This window comes from Pristis pectinata, chromosome 1 (assembly GCF_009764475.1).
Source record: "Pristis pectinata isolate sPriPec2 chromosome 1, sPriPec2.1.pri, whole genome shotgun sequence".
In the NCBI taxonomy this organism is placed as follows: Eukaryota; Metazoa; Chordata; class Chondrichthyes; order Rhinopristiformes; family Pristidae; genus Pristis; species Pristis pectinata.
In genome coordinates this window covers 70562555-70589288 of record NC_067405.1, presented here as the reverse complement: position 1 = coordinate 70589288, position 26734 = coordinate 70562555, and the positions used below count along the sequence as shown (strand labels likewise).

The 26734-nt window shown below is 48.1% G+C and overlaps 1 protein-coding gene across 13 annotated transcripts in view; it reads left to right on the top strand.

Moving 5' to 3' along the window:
• LOC127568548 (collagen alpha-1(XVIII) chain-like) overlaps window positions 1-26734 on the top strand; it is a 308942-nt gene that overhangs the window by 190516 nt on the left and 91692 nt on the right. For 4 of the 13 annotated variants that reach the window (XM_052012503.1, XM_052012540.1, XM_052012531.1 and 1 more), the window contains one exon: window positions 17142-17683. The exons of 8 other annotated variants lie outside the window; for them this stretch is intronic. In XM_052012503.1, coding sequence (XP_051868463.1) covers window positions 17142-17683 — 542 coding nt within the window. Of the gene's footprint in view, window positions 1-2412; window positions 2553-17141; window positions 17684-26734 lie in introns of those variants that run through there. One more of the 13 variants, XM_052012520.1, reaches the window with a different exon arrangement.

The window sequence follows — 26734 nt, the reverse complement described above, 5'->3', positions numbered from 1 at the left end:
ATCTCTTCTTTCACCCTTCTTCTCACCTTCACTCTTATTTCTTATCTCTCTCTCTCTCTTTCAGCTGCTTTCTTCCTTTCCAGCTCCCTCTCATTCCCCTCTTAACAACATTTAAAGGGCACTTGGACAGGTACACGGATAGAAAAGGTCTAGAAGGATATGGGCCAAATGCAGACAAATGGGACCAGCTTAGATGGGCATCTTTGTCGGCATGGACTGGTTGGGCTGAAGGGCCTGTTTCTGAGCCGAATGACTCAATGACTCTACCTCTTCCTTTTCATCCATCCCTCCTTCCCTCCATCATTTCTCCTACACCCCCTCTGCCTTTCAATCTCTTTATTCCTCTCTGTCTCTCTCATCCCCTTCTCTCTTATTTCTCAACCCTTCTCTCTATGATCCCCCTCTCCCTCTCAATCTCTTTCTCTCCACCTCACTCCCCGTTGCACTAATCCCTCTCTCTCGCTTCCTTTCCATCTCTGTCTCTCTCTGCTTCGCCTTTCCCTCTCTCTTTCTTTCTCCTTCTCTCCCTCCACCTCCTCCCCTCCTCAGCTCCCAACCAGTTCCACTGAAACGAACAATTTCACCAGTCTTGCATCGTTGTGTGTGGGATCTTGCTGTGCGCAGATTGGGCTGCCGTGTTTCCTGCCTTACAACAGTGCCTACAATTGCAGCATAAAGCACTTTGGCCCAGCCTGTGGTCAGATCAAGTGCCGTGCAATTGCACGTCTCTCAATGGAAACTCGTTGATGAGCAGCCTAGCGATATAAGTGGATGGGACAGGGGGAAGCGAGTGCTTTGGAGTTCACTGAGACATGTGATGCCTACCAGTGGAGGAAATGGACATAAAACTCCAATAATCCTTGGAGCTCAGTGGTGCCGGACGAGCAGACTTTCCGGGTTATTGGATGTTACTCCTATTAATACCCAACAAACACTTCTACTTCCCTTTATCTTGCATGTTACACAGCAGTATTATGAATTTTCCAGCAAACCCAGTGAACTTAAAAGCAAGAAATATATAAGCTCCCGGCCACAAACTCGCTCACGTTCCTGACCCCTGCTATTGGACCCCAATCCCACGCCTGGCTCACAATCTGGATCCCGTCCCCGGCTGCATTCCGAAGCTCTCTGGACTCATCAGTAGCCAGATGCCAGACCATCGGGATGTCTGAAGTATCAGCTGCTGGGTTACTGGAGTTTGACTGCACTGGGCCCTGCACGGAGAAGTTCACCTGTTCTGCCTTGCGCAAAAAAAGAGTGTTTGCAATGCTGAGTGCAAGCTGGGCTGGATGAAGGAGAGTGAGAGCGGATAGCAGAGGGTTAACGGTGAGAAAAAGGGGCTTGGCTCTCGGTGTGGGAAGTGCAGAGGATGAAGCGTGCCTTCTGATGGGAGGAGGCCAAGGCAAGGGGGCGGCTCCCTGCACCCTGTCAGCAGGCTGCCGCGGAGGATTTAATCTGAGAACAGATGCAGAGAGAGGAGAGAGAGAGAGAGAGAGAGAGAGAGAAAGAGAAAGAGAAAGAGAAGGGTTTCCTGAATTGTCTGTGGGACGGCTGCCAGCTTCCTTGCAGCGCGGAGCTTTTACAGGACCTGCCTCCCTGACTGATCGGAGACCATCCCCGGTGAGGGACGGGACGGGGGGGAGTTTCTTCCAGCCCGGCTTCACCTCCGCTCTCTGTGGTTTCTCTCTCAGCCGCTGGGGAAGTGCGTTCACTGCAGGGGCATGTACGCACCCGAGTCAGGACTCTGAGCATCACTCTGTGCCCTGGGATGGCGGTGAAGGTGCAGCTGGCCATCCTCTGCCTGTTGTGGGTGTCCGTGCCGCGGGCTGCCTGCTGGTGGGACTGGCTCAGAGGGGGGACGAGGAAGACCACCACCACCATCGCCCCGGAGCCCAGCTCCCCCCCGGCCATGGCGCAGACAGACTCGGCGAGCCTCGACCCCTCCCTACCGGGCACCGGACCCCAGGAGGGCGTGGGGAGCGGGAGGGGAGCCGGCGGAGGCGACCTCGCCGGGGTGGGAGCCAGGATACTGGACGTGGCGGAAGGCATTCAGGACCTGCTGCGGACCTGGGACCAGAGAGGCAATGGGACGGAGGGGCCGGGGGAGGCACCGCCCACCAGATGGACGGCAGGACCAGAGAAGGTTGAGGGACACGAGGCCGGTGCGCTCACTGCCCCGTCTGCACCCAACGGAACAACGTCTGCAGAGACTGCAAACCAGACTTACACCGCAGTGGAAACCCTGACCCCCTCACCCACCCCTCCCTCATCCATTTCCTCCTCCTCCTCCTCCCCCCCCTCGTCCAATTCTTCCTCCCCTCCTTTGTCCTCACCCACCCCACCCTCATCTGATTCCTCCTCCCCTCCCTCCCCCTCATCCTCACTCCTCGCCCCTTCACCCATCCCCTCATCCTCATCCAACACCTCCCGGCCCGGCGTCTCCTCAACTCCCCCCTCCACCAATCAGCAGCCGGGGTCGGCTGGCCTGCCAGTGGCCACGCACCCGTCGGAAGGCCCGTTGCCGAGGAGGCCCTGCGGCTCTCGCTGTCCAGGTAGCCTGCTCCGGATGGTGCCGCACTCCACTACGCCGCCCCCCCGCCCATTAACCCGAGGAGAGGCGGGTCTCTAGTGGGCGAGGGTTGCAGCTGGGGTCCCTTGCCCAAGCCACGGAAGGACAGTCGGGAAGTTGTGACTGACGCCCCGGGAGCTGGCGGATCGCCAACTGCTCACGACCGAGCCTCATCGACGGACAGCACGGTGCATGAAGCCACCCGATCGCAAGTGGCAACGCCTCCGACTAATCAGCTATCCCATGATGCTCTAGACGTGGCCGCAACATGGCAGCTGGGAAGGGTGGGGATCCGAGCGATGGCCGATCACCTCTCAGCGGTTTGGGCGCCAAAGCTTTGTCTAGGCATGATGGGATAGCGCCAGATAATTTAAGCCAAGCTAACAACCCGGTGTTTAATCACAATGCAACTAATGGTGTGCTGGGTCCCTCTGCTGCTGGTGTGGGAGCTACGCTATTTCTACTAACCCCAACTAAGGCTCCAGTGCAGGTCGGTGCTTTGCAACCTCACTCCGGCTGGACTGCAACCACCTCGGCACCTCCCGGACCCTCTGACTGCAGTCCGCTGCCCACCGCCTTGAACTTCTGCCGTAAGCTGGGCCACGGGAGCGTTCGCCTGCCGCACCAGCTCCAGCAGGCCAGCGCAGCAGAGCTTCAGGAAACCCTGGTGGGCTTGAGCCACCTGCTGTCCTCCCACTGCCACCCGGCCCTGGAGCCTTTCTTCTGCCTGCTGCTGGCACCAAGGTGCGACTCCCCTCCCCGCCCGCCTCCTTGCCGTGGCTTCTGCGAGTCTGTGCGGGACAGCTGCTGGACCGAGTTAGTGGGCACTGGTCTCCAGCTGCCCTGTCACCCTCTCCCCGATGAAGAGGAAGGGTATGGGTGCCTGTCCCTCAGTGATAGCCGAGGTAAACAAACACACACACAAAAAAATTACCTTTCCCCCTCTGCTTGGAAGCCTGAGAGAGACACAAGGTACTGTCTTATCGGGCAGGGGGTGGGGGGGGAGAAAGGAAACTAAGGTCTCTAAGAGTTGCTCTCAATGACAGCTTGCATTTGTATTGTATCTTTAATGTAAAACGTCTCGGATCTAACAAGTTTTGACACCAAGGTGCAGGGTTTGCTCGGTGGTGGGGGGTGTCTTGTAAAACAAGAGGGAGGTGGAGGGTTCAAGAGCATGAGTTCCAGACGTCACAGGCTCAGCAGCTGGTGGCATGGTCACCGACAGTGGGGTGAGGAAAATCGGGGCCAGAATTAAAGGGGCACCAAGTACACAGAGGTGGAAACACTTCACAAGCTGATGGGTAGAGTTAAGTACTCCTGGAGGTTTTGCTTATTGTAATTACTGCAGGAAGAAGGTTGGTGATGTACGCTGAGATTTGCCGTTTTACTTTAGGAGTGCAGGAGTGCCTGGCTAAACAAATTGTTAAAACAACCAGAACATGATTGATGCCTTATGAAAAGGATTCCACTCATAAGCTGATTAGGGGTGGCTATGTAGCGATCTGTGTGTAGAGACTCGTGTGAGGTTCTGTGTAAGGGGGTGTGTGTATGAAATTATATATTTTTGTGTGTGTAAGGAGTGTGTGAGTGTGGGGGTGTGTTAGGGAACATGAGTGTGTAAGGAGTGTGTGAATGTGTGGGTATGTTTGGAGAACATGAGTGTGTAAGGAGTGTTTGAGTCGTGTGTCGTGAAGGTATGGGTGTGTGAGGAGTGTGTAGGTGTGCTAAGAAATCGTGGTTGTGTAAGGAATGTGTGTATGGGTGTGTCGGGAAGGTGTGGGTGTGTGAGGAGGGCTTGAGTGTGTAAGGAGTGTGTGTTTAGGTGTGTCGGGAAGGTGTGGGTTTGTAAGGAGTATGTAGGTGTGTTAGGAAGGTGTGGGTGTGTTGGAAGAATAGAATAAGAAACTGAGAAACACACACCCAGGTCTGTGCAAAACCTGAACAAACCACTCCAGTCATGGAATTGTTAGAAAAGCTTTAAGCTCAATGGTCAATCTGCCGCCAAGCTTCATCAAAACCCTCCTTTAGTTTGAAGCGCTTGTTGAGACAGCTGTTGACTGAAAGATTCAAACTGGGCCAGCAAGCAGACTAACATCTGCCACCTGTAGGAATCCAGATCCAAGCAAAACATTCCTTGGTAAAGCAGGGCTGAGCAGGCTTCATCCGTAATAGGGGAGGGGATCAACCTGCTGCTCGTCCACTGCATGAGCCAAGCTGTGATTCCATCGATGATGGGGAGCTTGGGCCAGGAAGAAGCAAATCTCATGTTCTCCCTGTGACCACGTGGGTTTCCTCCGGGTGCTCCTGTTTCCTCCCACACACCCCAAAGCCGTGCTGGTTTGTGGGTTAATTGGCCGCAGTGCATTGGCCCTCGTGTGTAGGTGAGTGGGTAGTATCTGGGGGTGTGGGGGGGTGTGGTTGGTTGATAGGAATGTGGGGAGGATAGTTAACAGGAAAAATTAGTGGGGGAATGAGATTGCTCTGTGAGCTGGCATAGACTTGATGGGCCTTATGGCCTCCTTCTGTGTTTCAAGGAAATATAAAGTGGTGTAATCAGCAGGTGGGGATCTGTGCGTGACTTTACTGTATTCTTTCCGATTTCACCCTATTAGTCACACTGGGATCAGTTGCCTCCGATCTTGCCTCTAGTTCCATCTCTCACTGCCTGTTGCATTTCTACCCAAAGGCTTCCTGATGAAACCAGACGGTGTAGTTTTTATTCTTAAACCAGTTGTTGTAACAAAGTGACTGACCCTGCCGAGAGAGATAGTAATTTGGGCCTGAATCACGAGAGTGGTTGCCCAAAGGTTTGGGTGTGAAGTGCCGGTCTTAGGTTGGAGTGGAAGACCTTAGTCAACGTTGTTGCCGGAACCTCCGTGTGATTGAACTGGTGATGCCCAGAGGCAGCTACAATGCACAGCGGAAACATCCCACAATTCAGCAGTGGAGGGGATGCCAAGAAATGAAAAATGCAGAAGTGTCAAGGGGCCAAAATGCACGGCTCATTTGACATGCAAAATTCTACTGTGCATTCGGCTTGTGGGCTTCCAGAACAGAAGGGGGCTTCAACTGGTGACCTTGATGTTAGATGAGGGATCCGTCCTACCTGGCCACCACCATCAAATTTTGACCAGTTCATCTTCTTCCAAAAGACAAAAGATAAGATAAGATATCTTTATTAGTCACATGTACATCAAAACACACAGTGAAATGCATCTTTTGTGTAGAGTGTTCTGGGGGCAGCCCGCAAGTGTTGCCACGCTTCCGGCGCCAACATAGCACGCCCACAACTTCCTAACCCGTACGTCTTTGGAATGTGGGAGGAAACCGGAGCACCCAGAGGAGACCCACGCAGACACGGGAGAACGTACAAACTCCTTAAAGACAGTGGCTGGAATTGAACCCGGGTCGCTGGCGCTGTAATAGTGTTACGCTAACTGCTACAGTTGACTGCAGGTGCTGGAATCTGGAACAAAAAAACAAAACACTGGAAGAACTCAGGGGGTCAAGCGGCATCTGTGGAGGCAAAAGGTGTAAGTCAATGCTTCTGGCTGAGACCCTGTCAGGCCTGAGAGGGAAGAGGAATGATTGCCAGTATAGAGCAGTACAAGGGAGGGTGGGATAGTGTTTGGGGGGTGATAGGTGGAACCAGATGGGGAGGGGATGAAGGGCAGATGGAACCAGGTGGAAGGGGAGGGTGGAGGTGAGTGGAAGTTCTACCTATCACCTACCAGCCTCTGTCCCACCCAACTGCACTGCTATACACTGGCCATCCTTCCTCTTCCCTCTCAGTCATGATGCAGGGTCTCAACCCAAAACATCGACTTATGCCTTTTGCCTCCACAGATGCCGCCTGACCCACTGTTCCTCCAGCACTCTTTCTTGTTTCTTCTTTTTCCAGCTTCTTTAACTTTCCCTCATTACTGATAGTGGCCTCAGTAATCTTGGCTGTTTCACCCCCCCACCCCCACCTTTGATCATCTGGCCAATCCCTGCCCCTCCTCATCCCCTCCCACCATTGGATCTCCACTCTTGACAGCGACAGGAGGTTGTGGTTTAAGGGTAGGTCCAGAGAGTGGAAAGTCAGGGTGGATCCATAGAGTCTTACATAAGACCATAAGATATGGGAGCAGAATTAGGCTATTCTGTTCCACCATTCAATCATGGCTAATAATCCTTAACACCCTTATCAATCAAGAACCTATCAATCTCTGCCTTAAATACACCCAATGACTTAGCCTCCACAGTTCACCAGGGCTTTTTTCCCACTGCTCTGAAAAAACCTTCCCTTCTCGGGTATACATCCCTTTCAAAAGCAACTTTTGAACCTGCTTCAAGCACTGAGAAACATTCAGATTATAGGAGCTCATTCCATTAAAAAAATAAAAATCTTATCAATCACTGCTCTGGTTCTTCAGCTAATTGCTTTAAATGTCTCCTCTGTTTACTGATCCTCCTCCCTCTCTCTATCAAAACTCCTCATAATTTTGACTAAACCTTCCCTCCATCTTTTCTGATGTTAAGGATACGGCAATGAACACTTCTTCCCAAGAGCCCTGCATTTTGGTCTTTTGACACATCTGAGCTGAGTGGCCATCCGTGCTTGTTGAATGAAACACAATTGTCAATCTCCTTTGGTATTGTATAGGGGCAATATGTAGTTGTCAGTGAAAGAAAGAAAGATGTCTTAAAAAATAGGTCTTTCCTCAGTACAGGATGTTTCAAGAAGTTTTTTTGTCAATGAAATGCTTGTTGAAGTTTAGTCCCCATTGTAGGACACATTGCAGCCAATTTGCAAATAGATGACTCCTACAAACAGTTGTGCGATAAGATCTAGGGAAAGCTGTTTTAATGGTGAATAACTATTGCTTCAGATGGTGGATAACTCTCCTGTTGTTCTTCCAAGTAAGGTCCCGGGATATTTCTGTGAGGACAGGGAGTGTCTTATTTTAGCATTTCTTCCTAATGATTATGTCTTGCTGATCCAGCGATCCTGGTCCAATCCTGATCCTGGGCTCTGATTGTGTGAAGTTTGAACGTTCTCCCTGTGACCACTTGGGTTACCTCCAGATAATCCAGTTTTCTGACACATCCCAAAGAAGGGTGGGTTGATAGTTTAATTGGCTGTTATAAATTGCCCCTATTGCGTAGGTCACTGGTAGAATCTGGGGGGAGTTGATGGGAATGTGGGGAGAATAAAATGGGATCAGTGTAAGATTAGTGTAAGTGGATGTTTGACGGTCTGTGTGGGCCTGTTTCTGTGCTGTATGATTCTGAATTCATGACCTTCTGACTCAGAGACAAGTGTTATCGACTGAGCCACAGCTGAACAGAGTTAGATGAAAAAGAACAATTAAATGCCTGTGCACAGCTTTTACTATTTCCCGGTGACAGTTTGGCATTCACATAGATCAGCAATAAGGGTGGTGGCAAGTACGATGTGAATAAGTACAGTGAAGCTCTTGGTTCTGACCGATTGCTGTAAGAGTTCAGTTGCCCAGTTGGTACGTCATGAAACATCCCATAATTTAGCAGTGGAGCAGATGACCCAAGAAGGCTAATATGTGGATGTGTCAAGAGACCAAAATGCAGGGCTCATTTGAAACCAGTTATACCGCAGTCACAGCTTGTGGGTTTCAAAGGCGGAGAGGTGGATTTTAGGGACCATTTCAAACAAAGGGAGAAGGATAGGAATTTCACAGCTGGAGGCTGAAGGCACTATGGGAGGGATTAAATGGAAAAAACACAAAAGGTGCAGAGATCTTTGAGGGCTGTGGGCCTCAGGAGGAGGAATAGAAACAGGGAGATGAGAATTCTGGATCAGGATCACGGCAGCTCCTGGAGCTGATGGCCTGAATGTTCAGATATTGCTGAACAAACCTTGCTTTTGGTTCATTACAAGCGCAGCTACTCACTGAGTATGTACGGGCCCAGATTGTGCTCCCGCATCCCTGGGCTCTCCCAAGGAAATGCTGAGTCTTCTGATGAGCCGCCGCTCCCGGAGGAGCGGGGACACCCGTACAAGAGCTTCCTGATTTCCTTGCTTAATGACATGTGTGCAGACGCAAGCAGTTGTCTGTTTGCCCCTGAATGCAATGAGCGCTCATGGCTTCACTGTTAGTCATAAAGTCCTAGAGAATTACAGCATGGAGACAGGCCTTTTGGCCCACCAAGTCCGTGCTGCCCATCAACCACCCATTTACACTAATTCTGCATTAATGCCATATTTTTATTCTCCCTACGTTCCCATCTTCCCAGTTTCTCCCGTCATAGCGGCCAATTAACCTACCAACCCACATGTCTTTGGGATGTGGGAGAAAACCTGAGTACCCAGAGGAAACTCACGCAGTCACAGGGAGAAAGTGCAAACTCCACGCGAACAGTGCCCAAGGTCAGGATTGAACCCTGGTCTCTGGCACCATGAGGTGGCGGCTCTACTGGCTGAGCCACTGTGCTGCCCTAAAATACAAACCGATGCAAGGCAACAAGCACTTGTGACCTCAAGCTCACCTGGACAAGAGAAGTTGTAGGACATAATACAGGCAGCAAGGTTGGAGTTAACTAGTAGGATGGATTTGGTCTAACATGGGCTGCATAGCTATGCAGTGACACTGTTCTATTTTCTTTTCAACAAGGGAGCTTCTTTGCCAGAAATTAAATGCAGAAGAAGAAAAAAATGTACTGATGGGGCTGTTAAAGGATTATAGTTTTCCCCGCTCCAGAATTGCTCTTTTACACATGATGGATTTTCCCAAGGTTAAGAAGTCTTGAACTACCCTGTACCGGCTGTTTCATTTGGCCAAGTTAGGGCTCTTGAAATCAGACATCTGTCACTAACCAGCGTACTGCAGAGCCAGATTTCCTTTCCCATGTAAAGTTACTCAGAGAGGTCGGAGGAGAATGATTGCAGCCAGCTCCCCCCTTGTCAGTATGTCAGTTATAGTGATCTGTGAGTGTTGTGGGACATCTGTCACTTCCCTGATGGCTCATTTGTAGATTCTCAATCTATCTAATTCTGTCTTGTACTCCTCCCTTTCTCACCCTTGCTCTCTACATATATATGTATTTCCAGATCTCTCACCCCCCATTTCTCTATCTCTGTATCAGTCTCTCTCTCCTCCCCATCTTTTTCACATTCTCTCTCCCACCTCCAAACCACACCTTTCCCTCTTTCTCACTTCTCTCCCCTCAACCCCCCCCCTCTCTTTCTCTCTGTCTCACCGACACCCATAGCCCACCTCTCTCTTTCTTCCTCTCCATTTCCTTCTTTCTCTGTTTAACACTTTTCTTCGTAACATTAACTTTCCTTTGGGACCAAAACTGTCCGTGCAATCTATAATCTATTTTGATTTTTTTTTGCAAAATTCGAAAGAAATGGATGTGCACGCAATTGAGTGACGGTTGCCTTGGGATTGCCTATGTTGATGTTACTTGGCATGTGCACACTCAGATTTCAGTTGGTCTGCTTTCTGGTGCCAGAGTACCATGGGATCAATTGCCCTTGAACCCAGCAGCCAGTCTGTGGGTTGCGTACACAGTGAAGGCTAAGGAATTGCTCCCCTAGTCATTGGCAGGCGGGCTAGTGGTTGCAAGGCATATTGGGGAGTTTGGAGACACAGAGACTGCAGATACTGGAACCTGGAGCAAAAAGCAAACTGCAGGAAGAACTCAGCGGGTCAGGCAGCATCTCTGGAAAGAGAAACAGAGTTAACGATTCAGTTTGGGGTCTTCTAATTCTGTTTCTCTCTCCTCAGATGCTGCCTGACCTGCTGAGTGTATCCAGCATTGGCTGGTTTTATTTTCGAGTTCCAGCATCTGCAGTTGTTTGTTTGAACATAGAACACAGAACACTACAACACAGTACAGGCCCTTCCGCCCACAATGTTTTGCTGACATCTTATCCTGCTCTAAGATCTATCTAACCCTTCCCTCCCACATAGCCCCCCATTTCTCTATCATTCATGTGTCTATCTAAGAGTCTCTTAAATGTCCCTAAAGTATCTGCCCCCCCAACAACCTCTGCCAGCAGTGCATTCCACACATCCACCGCTCCCTGTGTAAAAATCTTACCCCTGACATCCCCCTTATACCTTCCTCCAATCACCTTAAAATTATGCCCCTCGTGTTAGCCATTGCCGCCCTGGGAAAAAGTCTCTGGCTGTCCACTCAATCTATGCCTCTCATTGAGTGAGAAGTTCTGTGTCTCTCCATATTTGGTTCCTTGTTTTCCCAAGCATGGCTCAGTTGGTGGCACTTGTGCCTATGAGGCAGGAGGTGGAGGGGTCACGATTCTCTCGGGATGCTTGGGCAGTTGGTCTAGGCTGATTCTCTGCCGTAGTACACAGGTGTGACCACAAGGTCGTTCCTTCCCTCTCAAGCACACTATTTCGGAGAAATGCAGAGAAATTTTCCCACAGAGACCTGGCCAATACATAGTCCATATTTATCCCTTGAAACTGAAACAGATTATCCAGTGATTATTATGTGGCTTTAGAAGACCTTCCTGCACGACTCCTTAACTATATTACATTGTGAACATTAGTGGTGCATCTGGTAGAGTCGCTTCTTCACTGTACCAGAGATTCGGGTTCAATCCTGACCCCAGGTGCCGCCTGTGTGGAGTTTGCACATTCTCCCTGTGATCACATGGGTTTCCCCTGGGTGCTCTAGCTTCCTCCCACAACCCAAAGACGTGCAGGTTGGTAAGTTAATTGACCACTGTAAATTGCTCTTAGTGTGAAGGTGAGTGGTAGAATTGAACGGGAGTTGATGGGAATGTGGGGAGAATAAGAAAATGGGATTAATGTAGGATGAGTGTAAATGGGTGGTTGATGGTTGGCATGGACTCGGTAGGCCAAAAGGCCTGTTTCCATGCTGTTTGTCTCTGCGACTCTATTTCAAGGGTACTTGACGCCTCCAAAAGCTATAAAGGTTTGGTGCTGTTTGCAGTCTTCTTGTGAGGCATGCATTGGAAAAGGTTGGGAGTAGGATCCATGGAAAAGCCAGAACTGGTTACAATGCGATCAGGCTGGGAGGGATTCCCATATGGATTGTGGCCAGAACTGGCTTGAACTTTGTGAAGTGCTGCGTTTGCAACAGATGGGAAAAGTGCTCCGTCCTCTGCTGCTTTTGAATCAGGAATGCAGAGAGTGTTCTCTCGAGAGTCTGAGTAGTTCTCCTGTTTTGTCCTTTTATCTGGCTGGACTGCTTGCATCGTACAGTTGTATGGCGATTGCAATGCCAGGGACCTCAACGCCATGAACCGGGAGCCAGTCGTTATGGTTGAGCTCTGGGGCGAGTTCTGGCAGAACAAAGGACACTAACCCCTCTTCCGTGAGGCTTTATTCAGTAGCAATAAGAAGGATGGTAATCCTACTAACCCTGGCCCTGGCTCCATCCAATTGTTTGGGCATTGACTGCACTTGGAGTACCGTGTGCCGTTCTGGTCACCACACTGGAGGAAGGACGTGGTTGCGCTGGAGAGAGTGGAGAGTAGATTCACCAGATGTTGCCTGAATTGGAGGACTTTAGTTACGGGGAGAGATTGGATAGGCTGGGCTTACTTTCCCCGGAGTGAAGGAGGCTGTGTGACTCTGTGACTCTGGGACAAAAGGGCATGAAAGTAGAGTCCAGCCATGCAAGGGCAAGGCTCCCTCAGACACGATGGTGAAAATCTGCAGCTGTCCCCACAAAGGTGTTGGCTGCTTTGGAAACTCCAAAGCTAACAATGCTAGATTTCCATCAGGCAGACATGGCGAAGGAAAGGCAGGAAAATAGAGCAGAATCGACCACCATCTGTGTGAATGGCCTCCTGCAGTTTCTGTCATCTGTCCACAATCCTGGGAATGAGCTTCACACTTCAGTTCACCTGGCTCTACCTTTGCCCTGGACCAAGTGGCTCTCAACTATTTGCCTTCATGGGCCACACCTGCAGCTTTCAATGCGTCACCTGTGTGCCCCCCCCACACACCTGATTCCCAAGTGTCACCTGGGCACAACAGTGTACTGACTGGACCAACGTAGCCTGGAGGCAGTGGACTGAGACCCATTGCTTTACACTGTGGTTCAGAGCTGGTGGTTGTCCCTGATCACGTATGGCAATGGACTGACAAGCATGGAGGCAACAGTGGATTTTAGACAGGGCCCCATCTCCACTTGGTGCTGACGAAAAATCTTTGACCTGAAAAGTTAACTCTGTTTCTCTCTCCACAGATGCTCTCTGAGCGTTTCTAGCGTTTTCGATTCTTATTTCAGATTTCCAGCATTTGCAGTTTTTTTTTGATTCTCATCTCCATTGCTCCTGCTTCCAGTCATTGTAGGAAGATTTATTCATCACCAGGTCCCCTTTTCCACTACCCCTTCCCACCGAAATCAGAATTTGGACCTAACTGTGGACAATGCGGGTAAATCGGAATAATATAAGTGGGTGCAGTGGTCAGCATAGATGTGGTGGGCTGAAGGGCCTGTTTCTGTGCTCTACGACTCTATGACATTGATATTCCCTGTAACACTTAGCTTGGATTCAGGTTGAAGGGAAATGGCATTAGCCGAACCACATCTAGTGAAGCTGCTTTGGTATACCCTTTGAGAGGAGCGAGGGGAGCTTTTCTCCAAAGATCTAAGTAATTAGAAAACTGTGAGATATCTGAAACAAAGGAAGCTTAAAAATCAGTCCTGAACTTGCTGTCTGGAATCTTATCCCGGTAGTGAAGAGTTAATGACTTGGCTTTTGGAAAGCATCTTGCCTTCGACCTCATGACATGGAAGTTGGGCCTCATCAGCAGCCGAGACACTCAAATTATAGCACAGTTGCCCAGTTGTTGCTGGTGAAGGGATTATTGTTAAGAGGTTTAGTTCTCTGTATTTTTCAAATAGTCTTTAATGTGAGCATACACAGAACCCCTTCTTCAAAGCCACTGCGTCTAAAAACTTTAAGCCTATAACTGGATCTTAATGTTACTGTGTTACAAAATGTAATGAAGTACTGATGGGTTTAGGTTATCTGAGTACATCAGACTTTTGAACTTCAGAGACTGTTTAGCTGTTGATTACTTGAATTATCTTATTTTTTTAAACATTATGAGTGTGATTCATTCTGTTTATCTCTCCGCTCAATGAATTCGCTTGTGTTCTGTGTTCTAGACTGGTGGAGCAGCGGGAGTGAGAAAGGCAGCAGGGGTGTGCGTGTGTGGGTACGAGTGCACATATATGTGGGGTGCACGTGCATATATATGTGTGGGTGCACGCATGCAGGGGTTTGTATGTGTGTGCATGCACGTGTGTGTGTGTGTGTGTGTGTTCATGTATGCAATGGACTCCCTGATGGAGAAGTGGGTGGAAAACTTGGTCATTTAGTAAACGGTTGGATACCACAGTGGAGAGACCACAGAGAGGTCTTCCAGGAAGGATAAAACTGGTTAAACAACATTTCTTTTCCTAATTACCCAGTGATGTTCAGCCTGAGGTGGAGTGAGGAAAGCGGGTGGTGTGGAAAAAGCTTTCTTCTGTCCTAACTCTGCTCAGGTTCTGACCTTCCACATTGGATGTGCAGGCCAGGTCAGCAGGAGCTTCTGAACACAGACCACTGTGGATGGTGGCATGGAGTGTCATATTGCTGTACTGGGACACATATATGGCTGAGGCAGTAAAGTCCCAACAGTGGTTGGAGTTGGGATCTAACGGTATTGGGGTTGGGATCTAACGGTATTGGAGTTGGGATCTAACGGTATTGGGGTTGGGATCTAACGGTATTGGAGTTGGGATCTAACGGTATTGGGATTGGGATCTAACGGTATTCTCTCTATGTTACTGCCTAGGCTGATAAGGTCCAAAAACGGTCACTGCACCATTTGCTCTCCTCTCTCTCTGTCTCTCTGTCTCTGTCTGTCTGTCTTTCTCCACACACACATTCTCTCTCCCCTCTCTCTCTCTCTATCTCTCTCTATCTCTCTCTCTGTCTCTCTCAATCTCTCACTCTCTCTCACACACAAATTCTCTCTGTTTCTCTCTCTCTGTCTCTTTCTCTCTGTTTGTCTGTCTGCCTGTCTATTTCTCCCTCTCCCTCTCTCTCTCTCTCTCTCACACACACACACACACACACACACACACACACACACACACACACACACACATACACACCTTCTTTGTCTCTCTGCCTGTCTGTCTGTCCCTCTCTCAGATGTGAAAGATCTTGTGGTATTGTTTGAAAGAGGGCTTGATCCTCCTCCCAATGAACCAAAGCACATTTATTGGATCTTGGATCTGGTTGATGTTTGTGGGATCATGTTGTGTACAAATTGGTTGTTGCATTTCCTTCATAACAACAGAGCAAAGAAACAAAATCAGAGTTCTATCGAGCTTCTGAAAAAGATGCTAATTCTTTCTACCTCTCAGATGCACAAGATAGAGAGTGCATGCAACAGAGCAGGTCCGTTTTCACATTTTATAGAATCATAGAGGGATCCAGCACAGAAACAGGCCCTTCGACCCAACAAGACCATGCCGACCACCCATGCCCCATTGACATTAATCCCATTGAACTCTCTCCACATTCCCCTCAAGGTGGCCCAGATTCTAACACTCTCTTCCATACGAGGGGCAATTTACAGTGGCCAATTAACCTACTGACCCACACGTCTTTGGGATGTTGGAGGAAACTCACACAGTCACAGGGAGAATGCGCAAACACCACACAGACAGCACCCGAGGTCAGGATCGAACTCGGGTCTCTGGCACTTTGAGGCAGCTGCTCTACCAGCTGTGCCACTGTGTCATCCATTGTGCGAGGATATCATAGCTGGGAATATCACAGGACGGGTGAACCAGTTGAAAAAATTTTAAAATTTAAAAATTTTATTTACAACGTGGTAACAGGCCCTTCCGGTTTGCGCCGTCCATTTTAAACCCCCAAACTGACCTACCTGTATGTCTTTGAAATGTGGGAGGAAACCGGAGCACCCGGAGGAAACCCACGCAGACATGGGAGAACGTACAAACTCCTTACAGACAGCAACGGGAATCAAACCCCAATCGCTGGTGCTGTAATAGTGTTGCGTTAACTGCTACGCTACCGTGCCACCCAGTTGATGCAGTGGTGAGCACACGGTCCTCTCACTCCCAACGACTGACGTGAATCTAGCCATGACTGACAGGAGAAGCCTCCGCCATGAGCAATGTATTTGAGCAGACTTAGGCCAGGCCTCAGTGCGCACGGGTCCTCGGCACAGGAGTCGGGAGAGAAGTCTTTGCTGGAGATGTGGTGGCCAAAATTCGCCTGACAGGAGGAGATTTGAGTGAGCTAGTGGCACACAGCTGGGCAGTGGAGGAGGGCACTCGCCTTGCCCTGTGTCAGAAGCCACAGAGAGCTGCAGGAAGGATTGTGATCACAGGCACACAGGATGCTGTCTGCAACTTTGGCTGGAGCCATCTTGGGGCTGGGAGCCTAATTAATAAGTTAGGGAGAAGACAGTGTCTTGGTGGGACTTTGGAAAGGAAAGGTGGGCCTAATAGCCTGTAGGAGCAGAGGGAGTGAGGAATTATTCTTGGATGTGATAATGACAGCAGCTGCGTAGAAGAGCTAGAGTACCTGAGCAATGGACTCGGGTATAAGGGGAAAGCGTGTTGGGGTGGGTCACCAGTTTAGGGGGGAATGAAGTTCTCCAATATTTTGCAGTGCTAATTATGGGTAAAATACTTTCTTATTAAACCATTTCACTTTTATAATTGGTTTATAATATGACATAATTAATTGAGTTTGGGTGGTGAATGAGAAACTTATAGAGCTTTTGTGTTTGTGTATGTGGGAGAGAAAAAATGAGCTAGATAGATGAGTGGAATCCTGTATGGGCATTGGAGTTTGAAATTAGGTCTGTTTTCCTTGGAGCTCTGTCATTGTACCTCATTTGGGGCTACATGCTGTGCATTGAACACAAGAAAACAGGAGCAGGGGTAGGCCACCAGGCCCCTCAAGCCTGCCCTGCCATTCAATATGGTCATGGCTGACCTACCCAGGCCTCAACTCCTTCTCCTCACCAGATCCCCATTGTTCTCAATCCCTTGATCTTTCAAACAATTATCTACCTCCAAATATTTCTAATGATCCAGCTCCACAACTCTCTGGGGCAGAGAATTTCAGAGATTCACCACCTTCTGCAAGAAGAAATTTCTATGTGCCTCGGTTTTAAGTGATTGGTGCAGAAATGACTGGCTTTTCAGACGGGATGGGTGCGAATGTGCATGATTGTTAGTCTCCATGTCTCAAGGTTCATGATTAGGAAACTTGCTTGAGGCTCCTGCTACTTCTCACTGTTCAGGAACCTCTGATGTAAAGTATGTTGGTGAGTGCATTGACACAAGTAGGGACTGTCCTCTCTTGCCAATAACCATCCACTACTGCTGTTCACCACAAGGAGACCAAGTGAGTGCTGGCATCCATGAGAGATAGTATTCCAATAGGGTTAACAAAGGAGGGCAGGGAGTCAGTGTTAAGAAAACTGGATTGCCTTGGGTCTTGGTGGTTTGGTGTTCTTTGATTAGTAAATCCAGATTCTTTCCTATTTTTGTTCCTCTGTAGATGACGACCACTCTGTGTCTCTGCTCCAGTTGATAGGAGACCCTCCTCCTCAACAGATAACTGTGATGTATGATTCTGACCTGAACCCAGCCTACAAGTTTGGGCCAGATGTGAACACTGGGCAACAGGCCAGAGCCCACTTCCAAAACCCCTTCTTCCGCGACTTCTCGCTCCTCTTCACGATAAAGCCGACGTCCACCAAGAGTGGTGTCCTCTTTGCTATCACGGACGCCAAGCAGACCATCATCTACGTTGGAGTTAAGCTCTCAGAGGTCGAGAACGGACACCAGAGAATCATTTTCTATTACACTGAGCCTGGATCACAACAGTCCTACGAGGCAGCCACTTTCTGGGTGGAGCAGCTGACCAACAAGTGGACCAAGTTCGCCATAAGCGTGGAAGATGACATGGTCTCCCTCTACAAGGACTGCAAGGCACACGGGCACACCCAATTTGAAAGGTCACCGGACGAAATGGAGATCGATGACTCCTCCGGCGTCTTTGTTGCCTTGGCTGGTGGTGCAGATCCCGATAAGTTTTTGGTAAGAATTCACTGCTGTGTAAGAGTGCTGTGTGCAATGTGGCAGAGGATTTAGAGCACAGGTTAGGCTGTTTGGCCCACTACATCTGTGCTGATATTTAAAATGCAAACCAGAAAATGCTGTAAACTCTCAGCAGGTCAGGCAGCATCTGTGGAGAGAGAAACAGTCAATGTTTCAGGGTGAAGATCCTTCATCTAAACGGGGAAAGAAACATGGGCTATAAGAAGAGGTTGGACAAACTTGTGTTGTTTTCCCTGGAGCAGTAGGCTGAGGGGAAGCCTGATAGAAGTTTATAGGATTATGAGAGGCATAGACAGAGCCCGTATCTTTCTCCCAGGGTCAAAATGTTTAACACTAGAGTGCATGCATTTAAGGTGGGAGGGAGTAAGTTCAAAGGAGACAAACTTTTTACACATAGAGTGTTGGGTGCCTGGAATGTGCTGCCAGGAATGGTGGTGGAGGCAAGTACAACAGAGGCATTTAGAGGCTCTTAGATAGGTACATGAATGTGCAGAGAATGGAGGGATATGGACCTTGTGTGCGAAGAAGAGATTAGTTTAGTTAGGTGCTTAATTACTAGTTTAATTAGTTCGGCAGAACATTGTGGGCTGAGGGGCCTGTTCCTGTGCTGTACTGTTCTACGTTCTTAATTTTTAAATTTTTAAAGAATTTTATTTACAGCGTGGTAACAGGCCCTTCCGGCCCAACGAGTCCGCACCGCCCATTTTAAACCCAAATTGACCTACCCGTATGTCTTTGCAATGTGGGAGGAAACCAGAGCACCCAGAGGAAACCCACGCAGACACGGGAGAACGTACAAACTCCTTACAGACAGCGACGGGAATCGAACCCCGATCGCTAGCGCTGTAATAACATCGCGCTAACTGCTACGCTACTGTGCCACCCACATTCTAAACAAGTTAGTTTTCAGTCACAGAGAAGGTGGCAAAGGGATATGTAGAATAAAGGGAACATCTCTGATAAGGTGAGACCAAATGAGTTAATGTGTCAGTAGAGGTGGTAGTTAGGATCAGATAATGCTTCTTTGTCTGTGCAATGTGTTGCTAAAGGTGTGGAGTTTGCACATTCTCCCTGTGACTGGCTGGCTTTCCCCAAGGTGCCCCAGTTTCCTCCCACATGCCAAATTCATGTGGGTTGGTAGGTTAATTGGCCGCTCTAGGTTACTCCTGATGTAGGTGGGTGGGTGGAGAATTTGAAGGGAGCCGATAGGCATGTGAGAGAGAACAGGATTCGGGGAATTAAATGGGGGAATGGGACTGAAGTATGCCTCCTTTGAGCCAGCATAAACTCAATGGTCTGAATGCCTCCCTACGTTATGGCTTAGCAGCAGCAGAGATTTATTTTCCAATTAGTTCTACCTAATTTAAAGCAGAAAATTCTGCCTCAGCTCCACACACTGCTTCTTGCTCTGCACCCTCCATGGTGATAATGACACAAACTAACGGGGGACCACGAATAGGCCATGCATCCATTTCATGGCTTATATGCACCTAAATTCTATTTACCCCCCTAATAAATATCCAACACTCAGTTCTGAAATCACATCCCTGTAAAGCTGCAATGTTGAGGGAGAGACTTTCAGATTTCTGGTTCCCTTTCAGTGAAGAGGTTTCCCTTAAATGCCTGTCACTGTAATTACTCCATATGGCAGTGAGTTCCACCCTCTCCACAGCCTGTGGGTAAACTGGTCCCTCATCAATAGCCCATTGTAATCATCGAAGCAATTTTCCGTCAATAAATTTTCCACAAGTCATAGAAAGGTGCAGCACGGAAACAGGCCCTTCGGCCCCCCACGTCCGTTCCGACCATCAACCACCCATTTACACTATTCCTACACTAATCCCATTTTATTCTGCCCATATTCCTGTGAACTCCCCCAGATTCTACCACTCACCTACACACTTGGGACAATCTACAGCGGCCAATTAACCTACCAACCTGCACGTTTTTGGGATGTGGGAGGAAACCAGAGCACCCACGCAGTCACAGGGAGAATGTGCAAACTCTACACAGACAGCACCTGAGGTCAGGAACCTGAGTCTCTGGAGCTGTGAGGCAGCGGCTCTATTCACTGTGTCACTGTGCCTCTTCTCCACATTTGCCGTTACCAAAACCCTTCATAACTTTAGAGACCTCTGTTAGAGGTCACCTCTTTCCCAGAAACAAGAGCTCCTTTTATAGCCCATTAAAGAATTCAAAGTAAGACTGCCTCAGATGGATCACAGTTAGCTAACGGCACTTTATAGACCGTTGAGTGATCAGACTATGATGTGGTCGTGGTTGTCATATTTCATTGGTTCACGGATGAACCAAGTTACAGATGTATTCCTTTGGCGTGTAATTGGGGCTGTGACTAAATTTACTGCAGAAGAGCTCAAGTTACCCCTGATAGGGGCACCTTTGTCTTCCTCTTGCTGGGACAGTGTGAAGATAGTAACAAAGAATGTTTGACAGCAATATTTTTCAGATAAGTAGCTGGTGGGAAAAAAACAACTGTTTCTCTGTTTTGGAATGCGCACCAATTTACACAGTAGAAAGACTTGCATTTAAATAGCAGTCTTCACGACTGAAGGACTTCCTAAAGCACTTTACAATCAATTATGCACTTTTGAAGAACAGTTACTGTTGTAATTTGGGAAAACATTTGCACAGTGCAAGTCCCCAAAGGAGTAGGCCACTCAGCCCCTCAGGCCTGTGCCATCATTTAATTACATGACTGATCTGACTGTAACCTTAACTCCAGATTCACATTGATCTCAAGTAAACTTTCACCTCCTTGCTTATCAAGTACCCATTTTTCTTTGCCTTAAAATGGGTTGCTCCTTATTTTTTTAAACAGTGGCCCCAAGTTCCAGATTCTCCCACACATTCTCTCCACATCCACCCTGTCAAGACCCCTCAGATATCAGATGCTTCAATCTCTCTTGCCTAAACCCTAGGGGGATATAAGCCTTCCAGGTATTCGTTGACTAAATCTTTTGTGATCTCTTTCCAATGTATTAAAATCCTTCCTTAAATAAGGATACCAATATTGTACGGAATGCTCCTAAAGTGGTCTCACCAATATAACAGGGTAGGAGATGCAACAAGGTATATGGTACAGGGCAAGTTGGTTGGTGGCGGAGGGAAGCATCAAAATAAAGGAGATCTTGATTCTCTCCATTTGAGCCAGGTAAAGCCAGTGAAACATTGTTAAAATGTGCCATGTGTGCTTGTTATTGAAACTACTGCAAGACAAAGGGAGATAATGTGAAATGGGAAATCTAGAACATACCTAGAATATAGAACAGTACAGCACGGGACAGGCAATTCGGCCCATGATGTTGTGCCACTCTTGATGCCAATTTATACTAGAAGTCCTCTTCCTGTGTATCATCCATATCCCTCCCTTTCATATTCACGTGTCTATCAAAAAGCCTCTTAAACTCCACCAAACTGCCTGCTTCCACTATTGCCCCTGGTAACCTATTCCAGGAACCTACCACTCTCTGTGTAAAAAAACTTGCCCCCCACATCGCCTTTATACTTTCCCCATCAAACCTTAAAAGCATGTCTTCTGGTACTCGACATTTCTACTCTGGGGAGAAGATTCTGACTGTCTACCCTATCTACACCTCTCATAATTTTAAAAACCTCCATCAGGTGTCCTTTCAGCCTCCAACGCTCTAGGAAGGACAACCCAAGTTTGTTCAACCTTTCCTTATAGCTCATACTCTCTAATCCAGACAGCACCCTGTTAAACCTCTTCTTCACCCTCTCCACAGTCTCCACGTCCTTCCTATAATGGGGCGACCAGAACTGCACACAATACTCCAAGTGTGGTCAGACTAAAGTTTTTATATAGCTGCAGCATGACTTCCTTACTCTTATACTCAACACCCCAACCAATGAAGGCAAGCATGCCATACACCTTCTTTACCACCTTATCCACTTGCGTAACCGCTTTCAGTGAACTATGGACCTGGACCCCAAGATCCCTCTGTACTTCAAGGCTATTAAGGGGCCTACCATTAAATGTATACTTTCTCCTTTCATTTGACCTCCCATTTCCCAAAACTGGGTCCAGTATGTTCTCTCCTCTAGTTGGACTCTCCACATACTGTTTCAAGAACCCCTCTTGGATGCACTGAAGAAATCCTGCCCCATCTAAGCCTCTTGTATTAAGGAAGTTCCAGTCAATACCGGGGAAGTTAAAGTTCCCCACTGTGACAACCCTGTTGTTTCTGCACCTTTCCGTAATCTGTCCACATATCTGCTCCTCCACCTCTTGGTAGCTACTGGGGGGCCTGCAGTATAATCCCATCAGTGTAATTGCACCTTTCTTATTTCTGAGCTCCACCCAAATTGCCTCTGTGGATGAGCCCTCCAGTGTGTGCTCTCTGAGCATTGATGTGACATTCTCCCTTATCAGTAGTGCAACCCCTCCGCCTCTCTTACCCCCCTCTTTAGCATACCTAAGACAATGAAACCCAGGAACGTTGAGCTGCCAGTCCTGTCCCTCAAGCGAACCCGGTCTCTGTAATGGCAACAACATTGTAATTCCACGTACAGATCTGAGAGCAGGAAAGGAATCACCAGAGGCTTTCAGTCCCCAAACCCTGACTTCATTGATGCTGAGGTGGTGAAAGGAAATGGCCCTTCTTTATTGTCATAGAGAGATACAGCACGGAAACAGGCCCCTTCGGCCCACTGAGTCTGCACTGACCATCAGCCACCCATTGACATCAATCCCATTTTATTCTCCCACATTCTCATTCTACCACTCCTCTTTGGATGTGGGAGGAAACTCATGTGGTCACAGGGAGAATGAGCAAACTCCACACAGACTGAACCTGAGTTCAGGATCAAACCTGGGTCTCTGGCGCAGTGAGGCAGCAGCTCTACCAGGAGCACCACTGTGCCTCCCCAGCAGAGCCATCCAATCCATACACCACCAACTAATGGGAAATCGAGCCAGTTTAACTGCAAAAGAAAAAAATGACTAATTGTCAATGTTGTTGACCACATGATCTCAATCCTCAGAACTTTAACCCTTTTCTTATCTTTGCTGTTGAATTGATAAAACACAAGGCAGTATATGTGTTTTGATTGTTCAGTGCTTTACTTCCTTGGAGGTGGTGCTTAAGTAAGTATACACAATGGAAGTAAATTTGCTTTTTTTGTGCAGAGCTGTTTTTACTGAGATTAGTGCATACGCCTAAAGTGGTGTTGCCAAGGTCACGCCTTTGGCTAATCTGCTGTTTCTATTGGACCACACTGATGTCGCTGCAGTTAAACTGGGGTAAAGGCTCAGACAGAAGCCTTATTCCCAGTTCCACTGATTCCACTGATGGCAGATGGAACCTTTTCAAAGAATGCATTATGTCTCAGACATTGACATCATCTCCCCAGCTTATAAAGCTTAATCCAACCGCGGAACAATGTAAACTTTCATATTAACACCCAATATGACTTCCTGTAGCATAAACAGTTCAAGTTTCCTCAGGCTCCATTTCAAGTGGTGCCGTTAACTGCTTGTATTCGAAGAATGCCTTAAAACATTCAGTAGGTATTACTGTGGCTGAATTTTCCCTGCCCCACAGAACACTTTATAAAGGTCAATCCTCCTGCTGCTTGTTTGGAGATGTCTTGTGTGTGAGGGTTGTTGGTGGTCAGTCACAGGAATGTGTCAAGAGAAAAATCTCCAGCCTTTCATGGTAAATGGGAGAGGCTGAAGTCCACCACTGAAGTCTTCAGGGACTGAGGTTCACCACATCCCTGCGCAATGAAGTACATCAGGGAAGGGATGGAAGCCCTTGCCAATTAAATCCAAGAATGGTGATTAAAAAGAGCCAAGCCTATGACAAGGGCTACCTTATCTGCATTCAGTGTAGTTGTTCTCCATGGATCAGTGAGTGACACATGAGATAGACACATCAGTGAGATAGACACATGAATGATAGAGAAATGGAGGGCTATGTGGGGGTGGGGGGGAGGTTAGATAGATCTTAGAGCAGGATAAAATGTCGGTGCAACATTGTGGGCCAAAGGCCCTGTAATGTGCTGTAGTGTTTCTAGGTTCTATTTATTGGTATTGGTATTGGTTTATCATTGTCACTTGTACCGAGGTACAGTGAAAAGCTTGTCTTGCAAGCCGATCGAACAGGTCAATTCATTACACAGTGCAGTTACATTGAGTTAGTACAGAGTGCATTGATGTAGTACAGGTAAAAACAGTAACAGTACAGAGTAAAGTGTCACAGCTACAGAGAAAGTGCAGTGCAATAAGGTGCAAGGTCACAACAGGTAGATCGTGAGGTCATAGTCCATCTCATTGTATAAGGGAACTGTTCAATAGTCTTATCACAGTGGGGTAGAAGCTGTCCTTAAGTCTGGTGGTACGTGCCCTCAGGCACCTGTATCTTCTACCTGATGGAAGAGGAGAGAAGAGAGATGTCCCGGGTGGGTGGGGTCTTTGATTATGCTGGTTGCTTCACCAAGACAACGAGAGGTAAAGACAGAGTCCAAGGAGGGGAGGCGGGTGTCCACGATGCGCTCTCTGCAGTTTCTTGCGGTCCTGGGCAGAGCAGTTGCTGTACCAAAACCGTGATACATCCAGATAGGATGCTTTCTATGGTGCATCGGTAAAAGTTGGTGAAAGTCAAAGGGGTCAAACCAAATTTCTTTAGCCTCCTGAGGAAGTAGAGGCGCTGGTGAGCTTTCTTGGCCATGACATCTACGTGATTTGACCAGGACAGGCTGTTGGTAATGTTCACTTCCAGGAACTTGAAGCTGTCAACCCTCTCGACCTCAGCACCATTGATGTAGACAGGTGCATATACACCACCCCCTTTCCTGAAGTCAATGACCAGCTCTTTTGTTAACATTGAGAGAAAGGTTGTTGTCATGACACTATTCCACTAAGCTCTCTATCTCCTTCCTGTACTCTGACTCATCGCTGTTTGAGATACGGCCTACAACGGTGGTATCATCTGCAAACTTGTAGATGGAGTTAGAGCAGAATCTGGCCACACAGTCATGAGTGTATAGGGAGTAGAGTAGAGGGCTGAGGACACAGCCTTGTGGGGCACCACTGTTGAGAATAATCATAGCCGGAGGTATTGCTGCCTATCCTCACTGATTGCGGTCTGTTTGTTAGAAAGTCAAGGATTCAGTTTACAGAGGGAGGTGTTGAGCCCTAGGTCTTTGGAGATTGGTGACAAAGCTTGCTTGGGATTATTGTATTGAAGGCAGAGCTGTAGTCAATGAACGTAGTCTAAAGTAGGTGTCTAATCACATCCAGCAATGCCTCACATTTAAATGTATCAAAGTTTTATTCAAACCCTCAAGGCTCACCTCTCACTCAGGGCCTCCTGAAGCCCTCCTTCAGGACCTCCTGAAACCCTTGCTCAAGGCCTCCTTAAACCCGTGCTCAGGACCTCCTGAAACCCTCACTCAGGGCCTCCTGAAACCCTTGCTCAAGGCCTCCTTAAACCCGTGCTCAGGACCTCCTGAAACCCTCACTCAGGGCCTCCTGAAACCCTTGTTCAGGCCTCCTTAAACCCTCGCTCAGGGCCTCCTGAAACCTTGCTCAGAGCCTCTGGAAGCCCTAATTCAGGCCTCTGATTCATCCCCAGTTTCCTTCACCCCACCACAGGCAGCTGCGTCTTCAGTGTGGGAAAACCTCTTCACCTTTAGTAAAGTGCTCCATAAGAGCTTTGGCTTTGGATTCCCTCTGCTATTTCTCCTGATGTGACTTGGTCCAAAATGCTCCCACGGGGCACCCTGTAGCTTTTTAGTACATTAAAGGCACTTCCAAATGCAGGCTGTTGATGCTGTTGAACCGTAAACTAACATTTCTCCCTTGCATGCTGAAAGACCTGATTTGGATTTCCAGTGGCTTCTTACAGTCCATATTGGATATCCCACTGCCGATAGAACCGTACAGCGTGGAAACAGGCTCTTTAGCCCCTCCGGTCTCCACAGACCATCAACCACCCATTTACGCTAATCCCATTTTATTCTCCCCGCATTCCCATCAACTCCTCCCCAGATTCACCCCTCACCCACACACTAACGGCAATTTACAGTGACCAATTAACCTTACAACCCACATGTATTCCAGATGTGGGAGGAAACCAGAGCACCCAGAGGAAACCCACACGGTCACAGGCAGAATGTAAAACTCTTCACAGACAGTACCTGAGGTCACGATTGAACCCGTGTCTCTGGAGCTATGAGGCAGTGGCTCTACCGGCTGAACCACTGTGTCATCCTAGAATGTGTCAACCGCTCACAGATAGCCGTGGAGGTCAGAATCGATCCTGAGTCGCTGGAGCTTTGAGACTTCACCAACTGCTGTCACATTCATTAAAGGTTTTGCCAATGTCTCTTTCAGGAATCATAACTTGGGAACGTCAGTTGTAGGATGACAGAGAGTCAGTGTGGACAGCTCACGGGGAACCTGTTCTGTGCCTGACCTCAATATTCACATGACCATTTCAGCCTTAGATGGAGAGAAACCACATCTTCAGACAAAATTACTGTGTGAAGGATCCATTCAGTAAGACAATTGTCAGTACTGTTAACAATCAAGAGTGCAGTGGATTGCACGCAGTAACAAGGCACCATGCACAAAAGTTGGGTATTACCCCATCCTTTGGTGAACAGAAACACCATGTGCTGAAATAATTTATCCTTCTCCTTTGCCCTTGCTCTGCTCTTTCAGGCAGTTCCTTATAAATCCCCCCATCCAATCCCATGATTTCAACCGATCAGTGATGCCATACCCCATAACTCACCTGTTTTCCGCCTTGTTCCTTCTCTGCCTCTCTCCAGCACGGAGAATTAAACAAAAAACTAGCAGCAGTGAGTCAGTTAAGAACCACAATCCAGTCACACTAATTATTTGCCTACAGAACTGCCTCATCTGAGGACAGAACATGCAAGAACGTCTGAGCCAGTGTGGAATGATTCCAGCAGCAACTAAGAGGGCCAAAGAGCTATGTAAAACAGCAAGTTGTATAAGCTTCACTTGTGTGTATATATTAG